Source organism: Chelonoidis abingdonii, chromosome 9 (genome assembly GCF_003597395.2).
Source record: "Chelonoidis abingdonii isolate Lonesome George chromosome 9, CheloAbing_2.0, whole genome shotgun sequence".
Taxonomy (NCBI): domain Eukaryota; kingdom Metazoa; phylum Chordata; order Testudines; family Testudinidae; genus Chelonoidis; species Chelonoidis abingdonii.
The window spans coordinates 79,064,553-79,076,959 of record NC_133777.1 but is presented as its reverse complement, the minus strand read 5'-3'; the positions used below and the strand labels follow the sequence as shown (position 1 = coordinate 79,076,959).

The window sequence follows — 12,407 nt, the reverse complement described above, 5'->3', positions numbered from 1 at the left end:
TATCAATGCATGCCTAAAGCCATCTCATTGAGAAGGTATGAGAATGTCTTTTCCTGCCATTTCTGGTAAGAGTGCGTTTGTAGCCAGGATGGCTTTTGAATATGTCACCATTACAATCAGGTCCCAGACATCTAAGCTTATTGAAAACAAACCTTTAACGTTTATTTTCTGTGTTGTTTTTATTGCTCACCAGTATCATTAGATTACCTTAAAACCTGCACTGCCTTTCAGAAGCATTTATAATATAGCTCAATGCTGCACCCTTATTTACAGCCTTTGGGTGACCAGACAGCAAGTGTGAAAAATCAGGACGGGGGTGGGAGGTAATAGGAGCCTATATAAGAAAAAGGCCCAAATATTGGGACTGTCTCTCTATAATCAGGACATCTGGTCACCCTATTAGCCGTATGTATCAGATGCTTGAGCACTGAGTTGCCAAAAGCTTTTCTTTTAGCAGGAAAGTTATGCAACTCTTTCTTGGGTGAATGTTTGTAGAACAGGCTCCTTCACCCTCTTATCCCCTGTGGAACATATGCAGACAATCTGAAGAGTTTGTTCCTGCAAAGCTAAAAGGTGGGGGAAGATTTAAATGCCATCCTCCATTCCTTACCGTGGGCTGCCAGCAATGTGAACTTGCACATCAACAAAACTGTGCTCGACGTGGCCACAACATTTATTTAGTATTTTCAAAGCAAACCCAGCTGTGGTCTGGTAGAGCCGCACTCAGAACCTTAGCAGAGGCCCTTGGAATGCAGTGCTAGCTTCAGATTCTCCACTTGGTTTGCAACATGCACATTCACGATGGCTCTGTGTCAGAATGGAACTGACTTCATCTGCAAGATACGACGCTAGTTCTGCAACCCCACAGGTGAAACTGAGAGCGTCTGACTTGGCCCATCCAACTTTCTGAGGTTTGCCAATCCCTAGGTACCTACAGGGCAGGAAAAAGAGGGCACTAGAGACTTCTGTTGTCCTGCACTCCGGCTGGGCTTGGAACGTGGCAAGGAGATGTAGTAAAACTAATCTTAGAGGTAAAGGCACGTTAATAATCCTGACCTGACTGTGAACTGTATCAGCAGGTCTTGTTAACAGACCTTTCTTTGTACAGCTTTAATGATCTCAGGAGCTGAACAGAAGATGTGAGCAGCGACCTGGATTAATTGCAACAGTGGCTAAATTAACACGTTCACTTACTGGAATCAGATTTAAAATTCATTGCCTCACACATGGAAAATGAGAGCCAATGCTAAGTCCTTTTAATATTCTGGCTCTGTGCCTACCACTCTTGACTCCCCCGCCCCTCCACCTTCCTAGTGAAGGGGGCATGCTGAGGTGTTGCCACAGCATACTGCACTCTAGTGATCCCAGCTGGCATAATGGTCCTAAGCTGATATAGTTCAGAGTGTCTCTGAGGCTGCTCTAAACTATGCTGGGGCCGGTGACTCACAGAGTTGACCTCAGGAATGGGGAGCCATGAATGTCTCCTTTGCATCCCCCCAGCTGCACCCAGTGCTTATTGGTCACGGCCAGGGATTCAGTCCTCAGTGTGTGAAGGCACAGGGGGCAGCACCAATAGGGGCTTTAGAAATGCCAATTGATTGGATGCATCTCTTTTCAGTTACCTGTCTCAGCTCCCCAGAGAGAAGAGAGTTCTCTGGAGTAGAAAGACTGACCAGGCCTATGGGGTCAATTTTTTGGGAGGGTTAAAAACAAAATGGGCCAACTCCTCAGCTGGTGTGAATCAGTATAGCCCCATTGACTTCAGTGGAGCGCAGCTGACTTGTGTCAGTGGAGGACTGGGCCTGCTGTTTTTCAAAAGGCCAGGTGCACACAGAGGTTGAAGCAGTTAGTATGTAGCACTTCACCCCTACAAGTCTTGTGCCTGGGGGCAATCCTGAGCTCACTTTTTCGATACTCTGTGCAAGGGAGTGTGGAGTTCATCGCATGTCATCATCACCGGGGGAGAGAGAGAGAGAACTCCGCTTCAGAAAGAGAACGCAGCACCACCGCTGGTCTCCCCCAGCAACCAGGGAGACAGAGGCAGGTTGCTACAGCAAGGACTGCCCAGAATTACGCTACATTACATCACCTCTACTGCTCATCGGTAACATGAGAGCAAGCTTGAATGCTGAGTTTTCTGCTGCTCAGATTTATAATGTAGCCCCCGCTTGTCTGCTGCTCCCAGCTGGTCCAGTTACTTACAAATGCTGCTTTTTATTTGGAATGATGAACGAGCAATGCCTGGCCTGAAAAACATCTAACATCGAATGTGATTTGGCGATACCAGCAGGTTGCTTCCCTGGGCCACCTCCAGTTACTGCGAGTTTCCTCCCATGAATAAAAATAGAGAGTCTGAATCTTTTAAGTGTAAATGTTTTCTTAGCAAAATGGCACAGTGCAACTGGAGTCTGATTCTCCACCCCTTACTCCAACTTCCCATTGACTTCACTGCCTGAATAAGAGGCCCAGGATTGAGCCCGACGAGTATGCATTCTGCAGCGTCATGTCTGTAGTGCACGCTTGATGAAGGCATGTGGTGGTTTTTTATCCCTTGCCTTTCTCTCAAAGACTTTTACACAGCACTCTAGTTTCCACTTCCGTAAAGCCTGGCCTGTTATTCACTAATCAGATCTTCCTGGTTTCTTAAGTCTCCAAGTTCCCCCTACTCATTTCTTCATGGTGGCTTCATTCCCTTTGTGGTGGCTTCTCCTTAGCTTACTGGAGTTTATGCACTTCCTACTACTGCATAGTAGATACTGCCCTTCCTGGTAAAGGATTGAGGTTAGCTCCATGTCAAATCCTACATTGTGTGGTTTTAATTGTTCCTTTGCCTGAATGTCTAGATTTGGGGGGCGTTTAAGAGTCATGTGCGGGGGGAAGCAGCTTCTTTGCAACCTCTCCAGCACAGCCTCAGCCAGCTCTTGGTGACGTGTTGCCGAACGGTGGCGCTAACGGCCTGTGTAGTAACTTTCCACTCGACGTCTCTCCAGGCAGCGTGAAAAGCTGGTGGACTCTGTGTCAGATTACAGGCATGTCCAGATCTACAGATGCAGTAACCAGGCTGTGTGCTGCAGAGAGCCAGGGGGCTGAGAGGAAGGAAAGACCTTCCACGGGGCAGAGCATCTGCTTGGCAAATTCCGAGCTGCAGCAGCTCCAGTGCCCAAGTTCCTTCCACAGGGGTAGACAGAGATTCCAGTGGATTAACTTAGGGCCTGATCCAAAGCCCTCTGGAGTCATCAGAACATCTCCCACTGACTTCAGTGAGCTCTGGACCAGGCTCTTAGTTGCTTTTGCAGCTCAGGCCAACCCCACTGTGTCAGCAATTTCCTCTACTCCCCCTTTTTGTCCTCCTGGAGAGTCCCAACATTACAGTGGAAGCAGGGGGCACATGATGTGTATCGGAAATGCCCAGCTTAGTGGGTGGTGGATTCTATACATGTTATCCCAGAGAGGCTTCTGTAAAATGCTGCCGAAACGTACATGTTCCGCATTTACAGGTATGTTGTTAGAGAGGAAAAGACACAGCATTGTTATCCCAATCCAAGGAGCAAATTCTGGGGGAGTCCAGAGAGACTCTAACTTGAGGTCACACACACCCACCTACACCTTCCAGGCCCCTCCGCATGTACGTGATGCCAAATCAGAGTCTAACCCATTTAACAACATAACATGCCTCTATCACTCTCCACACACTGCTCTTCTGAATTTGGCTCACTGAGTCTTAAGTAGTCTGGGCATACTACAGGGCCAGAAGAGAGGAGAAAAGCAACTAGCTGCAAGACACGAGGAGGTGTGAACCAGCTGATACTTTAACTTCTTACATGTTCTGGCTCTGAAATTCAAGCGGCCGTGACTAAGCTTTGCGTGGTGTAACTCAGCGTAAGGGAGCGTAACTCACTTCTCCTCACTCCACCTCTGAATCTGGCCACAAGAGTTTTTTCTTTTTTGCTCTAACCTTTGTTGTTGCTTAGTATTCAGGAGGCTCAAGCAAAGGAATGAAGGGGGAGGAAGGCTAATGTGACACCTGGCCACAAGCTCAGGAGTGTAGCTATAATCTGAACCTGCTAACAGCAGTTTTGGATTCCAGATGCAACAATCTAGACCATGAACCTAGGGGGTGCAGGAGGTGGGGGGTTCAGCACCTGTCTACACGGTAGTGAATGAGGGCTGACACACGCATACAGCTTGAAACCCATTTATCTTACCTCATCAAGTATTTTATTTTTGGCTCTGCTGATCCCTTCATTCAGGGCTTTCATCCATGATTCTTTCTCTTCTGCATTCTGACCCTGAAATTTGATATCATGGACCTGCAAGATGGGAGATGTTTTCATCTTAACGTTACTTGCCAAGGACAGAGAAGTAGCCTATACATCATTAGCGTGTTAAACTCGATATCCAGCTGAGCCTGTGTTTAAACTAGACATTCCTTTGCACTTTGTCAATGGCTTCACTCCGCAGCCGCAGTCAACAAAGCTTTGTTATGCTGGACGGTTTGTTGCTATAGTTTTTATTTTTGCACCTAGCAATTAAATTAATAAAGCGAGTGACAGTTTCTCCCTCCCGCAAAGAGTGATGAAATGTTCCTGGAGCAACAGATGGCTGTTTACTTCGGAAATGGATGGACTGTGTGTAGGGGCCTTGCCCGAATGAGCAACTCATGCTCATGTTGTGGTGGTAGGTTCAATAAGATGCCGTATATCCAACTTCCCCCATGCACTGCAGGCAGAGATCAACGTGAAATCTGTGCACCTCTTGCGCAGTAGTGCTGTATAGGGGCAGGATTCTAGGACTCTGCACCAGGGTACGCACAGCTTGGCTCTGCAGAGCACACACAGGCTTGCAGGGCAGTGGGGAATGCTCACCTGACTCACAGGATGTGAGGATTCAGAAGGATGAACTGGCAAAGCAACATGGATTCACCTGCCATAAAACCTCAACATTCCACCCTGGCAGAGCAGGGACTCAGCAGCGCTGAGACTGTAGTACCAGATACAGATAGGATCCACTGCTATAGCCGGACAGAGGCTGTGCTGAAGCCTGGAGAGGAGCAGGAGATCCCCAGCACAGAACCCATTCCTTCAGACTGTGCAGGGAGTCCAGGGACTCCCATGATGCAACTGTTCTGCTCGCCACCCCCCTGATCCTATGGTGCATCATGGGAGATGTAGTTTGACCCAGGAGCCCAGTCTATAGAGCAGAATGACAAAGCACGTAAACTACAACTTCCATGCTGCACCATGGCAGCATTTAAATATTTCAATTTTTGATTTTTCATGGCGAGGTCAAACTTTTCCATGGAAAATTTCAATAACTATTTTTTTTTCATTTTAATCAAAATTTTCTGCACTGGGAGAGCCAATTTCCCAACCAGCTAGGATTTCCTGGTGTTCTGCCTTGATAAACCCCAGGCAGTATTCCCTGAAGGAAATTTTAGGTGGGATGTAATCTCTCTAGTGCAGGGGTAGGCAACCTGTGGCACGTGAGCTGAATTTCAGTGGCACTCACACTGCCCAGGTCCTGGCCAATGCTCTGCATTTTAATTTTATTTTAAATGAAGCTTCTTAAACATTTTAAAAACCTTATTTACTTTACATACAACAATAGTTTAATTATATATTATAGACTTATAGAAAGAGACCTTCTAAAAACATTAAAATGCATTACTGGCATGCAAAACCCTAAATTAGAGTGAATAAATGAAGACTTGGTACACCACTTCTGAAAGGTTGCTGACCCTTGCTCTAGTGAATGAATAAACAATGGACTTCCAAGAGTCTAGGATGACCAGATAGCAAGTGTGAAAAATTGGGATGGGGTGGGAGGTAATAGGAGCCTATATAAGAAAAAGCCCCCAAAATTGGGACTGTCCCTATAAAATCGGGACATCTGGTAACCCTACAAGAGTCTGAACTCTGCGCTTAACTGGATGGTCTCCTGATAAATGTCCATGCCAGAAAGTTCAGTGTTTTGTGATCACTGCATGATAAATATCTCTTTTTTACTTATCTCTGAACCTGACTGAGACAATCCTTGGCAATAGGTACAAGCGAATGGCGTGGAAATTCTCCCAAGGCCTGTTCTGAAACAGTGCATTTGTTCAAAAGAATAGCCTTGGCCATTGGCAAATGTAACATCCTCTTGTGCATCCAGACATTGGAATGTAACTAAAATGATGACAGTTATCCATTTCTGGGGGAATTACTCAAGTTTCTCAGTTGGGCAGCAATGAAATGACCTAATGAGTATTCTCCATCGTTGGCTTTTACTTCTATTAGGAGCAATGGAGTGAAATAAAGAGAGGAAAAATTTAGGCTGCATACCTGGAAAAGCTTCCTGACAGGGATCCGTTAGCTAATGAAATAAGTTTCCTCAAGCATACAGAGAGGGAAACTGAGGCAGAGAGGTTAATTGACTTTGCCTAACACAGCAAAGGTGGGAACAGAACGTAGGTGCCCTGACCTCAATTTCCCTGTTTCAAAGCCTGGGGGTGCAAGGAACGGTTAGCAGAATTTTAACAAGGGCAAACCTTAGCCTCATTCTTGGAAATGGCTGAACTGTTTTGGCCAAAATTTTCCAGAAAAATTCTGCCTAAAGCAGACACTGGCCTGGGAAGTTTGAGCCCAAACAGTTGAAGTTTGGCCAAATTATAAGCGGCTGAAAACAGGGTCTTATGGGAAGAACTGTCAGGCATCTTAAACAGGCAGGGCTACCGATTCCACCTATAATTACAGAGGCACCTACAAGGGGGTTTGATATTCTGAGCACCCACCACTGCACAGATGTTAACCAGAGGGATGGGTTCTCTGAAAACCAGGTCCCTTTTATTTAGGTGCCAATCAACAGGCAACTCTGTCTAAGCAGATCATCAGGGCCGAAATGTTCAACGTCACAGGAAGGCTGACAGGCTTAGAAGCCAGGCCTCTACCTTCCCTCTTCTGAGCGTTAACCACTCGGTTATCTTCCTTTCTCTCTGCAGCTGCCCTTCATTAGAAGGGATCGGATGTCGCTGGCCTTGGTTTCTAATTCACCTCAGTCCCACGCAAATCATCACTTTAAATGTCTTTAAATCATTAATCAAGGCCATGAAGGTGACTATAACAGGACAGAAGACCCTTAACTTCAGCTTAGCAAAAAGGGAATTAATCCTTCCTAGAATGTCCTGCTTCCTACATGAGAACCAGTGGAAAAAGAGGGGAGATGAGGCAGAGATGTTCCCAAATAGCTTGATTAAGAGGTAAGGGCCTGAGCTTTATACAAACCACCCCCTGTCCGGGAGGCCCAGAGGTCACGCTAACCAGGGAACCTAAAGGAGAGAGCAAGTCTCCAAAACGCTGTGCCAGGGCGGGTTTGTTTTAGCTCAAAAAGGGCCTGGTTTTTGTGTGTGCTTAAAACCCTCTTTGTTTGGAAACAGTTTTGCTCTTAAGCAATTAGAAAAGCCTATGAAAAAGATTTCCTTGTGCACAGCTCAGCTGTTGGGCCGCCTGGCAAAGACCTGGCAGCTTACACTGGGAGTACAGAGAACTCTGGACACGTTGTTCAAGGAAAGGATCCCCTGATTTCAAGCTTCTTCCTCTGTTGCCACTTTATGTGCCTCATTTCTGGCTCCCTGACAAAGCCCCTGCGTCTCTGAGAGTGGAGTGTGACGAAGTGTTGGTGTCAGTCTGTGATTGTGTGGCAGGGCTGAGCGAAGGCTCCGGGGATGGTTCATCGTTAAGGAGAAGCTGAGGTGTCCCTCTGGCATGTAACTGTGTTCTCTCCCCAGCTCTGCCAGAGACTGGCTGTGTAACCTGGGACAAGTTGTGCTCTGAGCTACGTGTCCCCCGATCTGTAAAATGGGGATTGTGTGGCAGACCCAGCTTTCTGCTTCTGTGCGTAGCACACTGGACTAGAAGTCAGACATGGTTCTGCCATCGACTTGTTCAGGGGAGTCCTGTGACCTGTTATGTAGGAGGGCAGATTAGATGATCACCATAGTCCTTTTTGGCCTTAAAACGCATGTATTCACAGGGGGATTAAGGCTAAATTCATTAACTGGTGACCAGAGACCAGCACGCCCAAGGGTCTTTGTCCCACTTGAGCCCTATTCTGGGGAGTTGAGTGATGTCTGGGCCTTGGACTGGCCCTTTGCACACAGTGAATTTCACCCTAATATCAGTAAAGCATTTTGAGATCTTTGCATAAAAGTGGCAAGTATTTAAAAATACTTGCAATAATTCTGCCCACCCCAAAATGCCATTAATCCTCGCTACCAGCACATCTGGGGTGCACAGGTGATACTGTGCACGTCCTTTGGTCTTTTCTTCACCTCATAGGCCTTCTTGTGGAATTTTGAGGGCAGAATTTTAGCCACTTATACTAGCCTTCCATCCACTCCGTAAGTCTCGATACACGGAACAACCTTATACTTAATGTGTGTTACTTAATGCAAACAGCCATGTGGAGGGAACTGACTCTATTTCCCCATTAGAAAATGGGGATATCACCGTTACCTTACACCTGAAGGTTATTTATTGGCTGAACAGGCACAGTGCTGTGTAGGTGCTAAGTATTTTCACAGGCAATGTGGACTTAATGGACCCTGCACAAGTAAAATCCCTCCCCTCTATCCACTTATGCTGAAGATAAGTCACCACTTTCGGGATCTGACCCTAAGCATTCTTTGCACAGGGAAGCAGAGTTCCAGACAACTCTGTTTTCAATCAGTGAAGTTAAAGGCTGATTATCACAGGTAGAGAGAAGAGGATGGGCTGCCTGGGGCATCTTTTCTTAATGAGAATCCTTGCTCAGAACACCCTCACTATGGCTCTGCAGAGTCTGGGGTCTAAGCTATGTTGTACTGTCAAGGACCTGGCCTTGACTGAGGGAGAAACGTGCTGCTGATGGACTTAAAGAGAAACTGCAGCTAGCCATTTCTGATGTGGAGAATCACTCTGCAAAGCATGTGTTTTGAAAGTAGCGTAAGAGGAGATACAAGAGTGATCCTGGAAGATTTAGACCCAAATCTGATCTCCGACCCACTCCATAAGGGTCTATAAACTAGTCTTGCTCACGTTACCATAGACTTTAAAGTGGAACCTAGGAACAGTACACAGAGTTGCTTCTCTTTGTATGTTTTCTGGTATAGATATTCCCAATCTGAATATTAAAGCAGCACAGGAGACACACTGAGCAGACACAGCCCATCCATGAGTAGGTTGATAATGGCAGCAAATGGCCTGACCTCCTGCTCAAAACGGTCAAAAGTAGAAAAATTCAGCAGCCCAAACGTACAGCCAGAGGACAATGAGCTGGATGATAAATCTGCTCTCCTGTTCCCTAAGCCAGCTGAGTGGGTCATGACATAAACAAAGTCCTGGTGTTCTAGTAAAAGCTGTTATGGTTAAATCTGATGCAATAGTGACCACTGCAAGCAATGAATAGGGCTATGCAATTTACTATAACTGAACTCAAGAGGAGGGCCCAGGCCAGCCTGTTCATGCTGAATCACTGACTTGATACAATGGGATAAAAGAGGTTCACATACAGTTCATTCTCAGCCATAAAATGAAAAGGCATCTCTCAATATGATCCCATTTGTCTCCTCCCCCACATAGTACGTCCAGTAAGCACTAAAAGTGCCTCCTAGCCACACCTGCCTGGCTTTCCATTTAGGAGTGGGATGGGGACATGCATCCAGTTCATAGGACCTGCAAGAAATCCTCTCCCTCCCTGTTTCTGCCATGAATCCTGGTCCCTGTCAGATTATGTCTACAGGTGAAAAGTGGAATCAGAATGGATAGCTCATGAGGGGAGTGTTGTATTTCTCAGCTGCTGGATGCAGAGCAGTATCTGTGTCAAACTCAGATAGGATGCATATACTGGTGCAAGTCCATCAAAAATCAGGTGTAAGTGGCAAAATCTGGTAACTTGTGGTGGGCTCCAAATTCAGCTCCTGGCATACACAGGTATGTAGTCCCCATTGAAGTGAACTGGAGTTCAGCAAAGTCACTGGCAATTTCCACCCATTTATGCCTGAGCTGCATTGGAACCTGGCTGTGTTGGGAATGGAGTGACATCACCTGAAACACTTGCTGAGTCTTTGCTAGTTGCTTTTCTTGCTACATCTGTCACTCCTTGTTTACGCGCTGCACACACACACACACACTCTCTCTCTCTCTCTCTCTCTGCAGGCTTTAACAACTACTGAATGCTAAACTGGTGCAAGTTATTGCCTTGTGGATTCCCTTTCTGAGTGACTTGCACCAGACAAATTTTACACCAGTACATTTGACCCAGAGATTTCCAAGGTTCTTGTCCTCAGTTAGATGCTCAGTTCTATATCACTTGCTTAATTTAACTGATGAGCGTGGATTGACTCATTTGAAGATTTCTAAACAGAACAAATTCTTCGCACGCTTCCACCTTTCTTTCCCGGGGTCTCAAGTCTTCAGCGAAGTGCTGTACTCACTTCTCTTTAATCAGACTTTGTTTCAGTTCCGTGTGAGTAAGTAAACCAACAACAGAGTAAGATAAGAGTAAAGGCTGCATGAAAATGTCTATGCTCAAACATTCTCCCAGAATAACACTGCCTCCATCCTAGAGACCAGGGCAAATAAAACCGGAGCTATTTTGGTAAGATGCTATCTCTAGCAGGTATTGTAAGTGTGTCTCTAAAACCAGGACAAAACACACAGGTTTTTTTAATTGATAGATATTTCATGATGTTATAGATCAGGGGTCGGCAACCTTTCAGAAGCGCTGTGCCGAGTCTTCATTTATTCACTCTAATTTAAGGTTTTGCATGCCAGTCATACATTTTAACGTTGTTAGAAGGTCTCTTTCTCTAAATCTGTAATATATAACTAAACTATTGTTGTATGTAAAGTAAATAAGGTTTTTAAAATGTTTAAGAAGCTTCTTTTAAAATTAAATTAAAATGCAGAGCCTCCCTGACCAGTGGCCAGGACCTAGGCAGTGTGAGTGCCGCTGAAATTCAGCTCGCTTGCTGCCTTCGACAGGCATGCCATAGGTTACCTACCCCTGCCATAGATCCATGATAGATGTTTACAGCAAGTACTGTACCGTAGCACACTATGGATGGTCTGTACAGGGAACTGAGCATCTTGGGTAGTATTCCCATATTTGCTGTTTGCAGATACCATGGCCAAGATTTTCAGTTGTAGGTCCCTATACTTCAGCACAAAACCCCATATTTATACATCTAAATAAAAGTACCCTGTTGTTGTTTTTTCAGTGGGGCCAACAGCCCACAGCTCCCATAAACTCAGCATCTCAGCAAACTTTTTACACTCATTTAGACCACGATTAGCAATTGTGGCCAAGAAAAGGCAGCTAGGCCTGAAGAGTGCAGAGATCCAGATAACGAGGTGTGTGATTTCCAACTGCTGCACACACAGTGGATGGCAGCAAGGCTCCCAAATGGAAAATGTTTTGTTGATAAATACCACCACAGCTGCAATTTCAAAACAGCAGGACAACAGTTGTGTACATTGGCCTGCTCAAGGAAGTCTGTTCTGACATCTGTGAAAGTACGTTGTGTGTCAACACCATCCCTAGGGTCACAGCCAAAGGAGGAAAAAAACGCTACAGACAGTGAACTTTTCATATATCAAAATGGTGTTATTAACAAGTGGTCTCTCTCTGGGTCTCCGTTTAATGAGGGTGTGACATTACTGACATGAACGGTGATGGGTTTGGTCACATTCATGTCAATAACGTCACAGAGGGGCCTGGTATTATACAGGGCAGTGGAACGGGGGGTGGCTGTCATGGGGCCAGTGCTTTGAAAAGGTGAAGTTAACCTTCAGGGGTGGGTTGGGGGAGTGGAAATCATCTGGGGTCACATCTTGTGCCCATATGTATGTGCGTAGTGCCGCTGAAACGTATGCCACTCCTTGCATGAGTAAGCTGAGCAGGATTTGATCCTTTACTATCTAAGCAACGTACACAAGGTTCCTATTGGGCCTGTCATTTCTAAGCAGACTTATCTCCATTGACTGCAGCTGGGAGTTCGGCTTAAAAATGAATGGCCCAAAGTATCTAATGGGACCCAGCGACTGGAGCTGTGGGTGCTCGGCGCTAACAGGCTGTGCATAGCACCTTGTGTGGTTAGGCTCATAGGACCTAAAATACTAGATTAAGTTGCTATTCATTTTTAGTTACACTGCAAGAAACCCCATGAATAAGAGAGGAAGGCTGATCTTGTGGTTATAGCTCTGGTGTGGAGCTTAGGAGCCCAGCTCTGCCACAGAGTTCCTGTGTGACCTTAGGCAAGTCACTGAATCTCTATCTCCACTTCCCATCTGCAAAATGAGTATAATGTTACTTCCTTTCTCCTCCTTGGTCTGGTCAGGGCGCAGGCTCTCAGCGGAAGGGCCTGTCTCTATGTGTTTGTGCAGCAGTTA

General features: G+C 45.9%; 1 protein-coding gene across 3 annotated transcripts in view; it reads right to left on the bottom strand.

Moving 5' to 3' along the window:
* Positions 1-12,407, bottom strand: part of PLEKHO2 (pleckstrin homology domain containing O2) — a 115,104-nt gene that overhangs the window by 79,005 nt on the left and 23,692 nt on the right. For all 3 annotated transcript variants that reach the window (XR_012656578.1, XM_032766079.2, XM_032766080.2), the window contains exon 4: positions 4,206-4,310. Coding sequence is in view for 2 of the 3 variants with exons in the window: in XM_032766079.2 (XP_032621970.1) it covers positions 4,206-4,310 (105 nt within the window). In the remaining variant the exon portion in view is untranslated. The remainder of the gene's footprint in view (positions 1-4,205; positions 4,311-12,407) is intronic.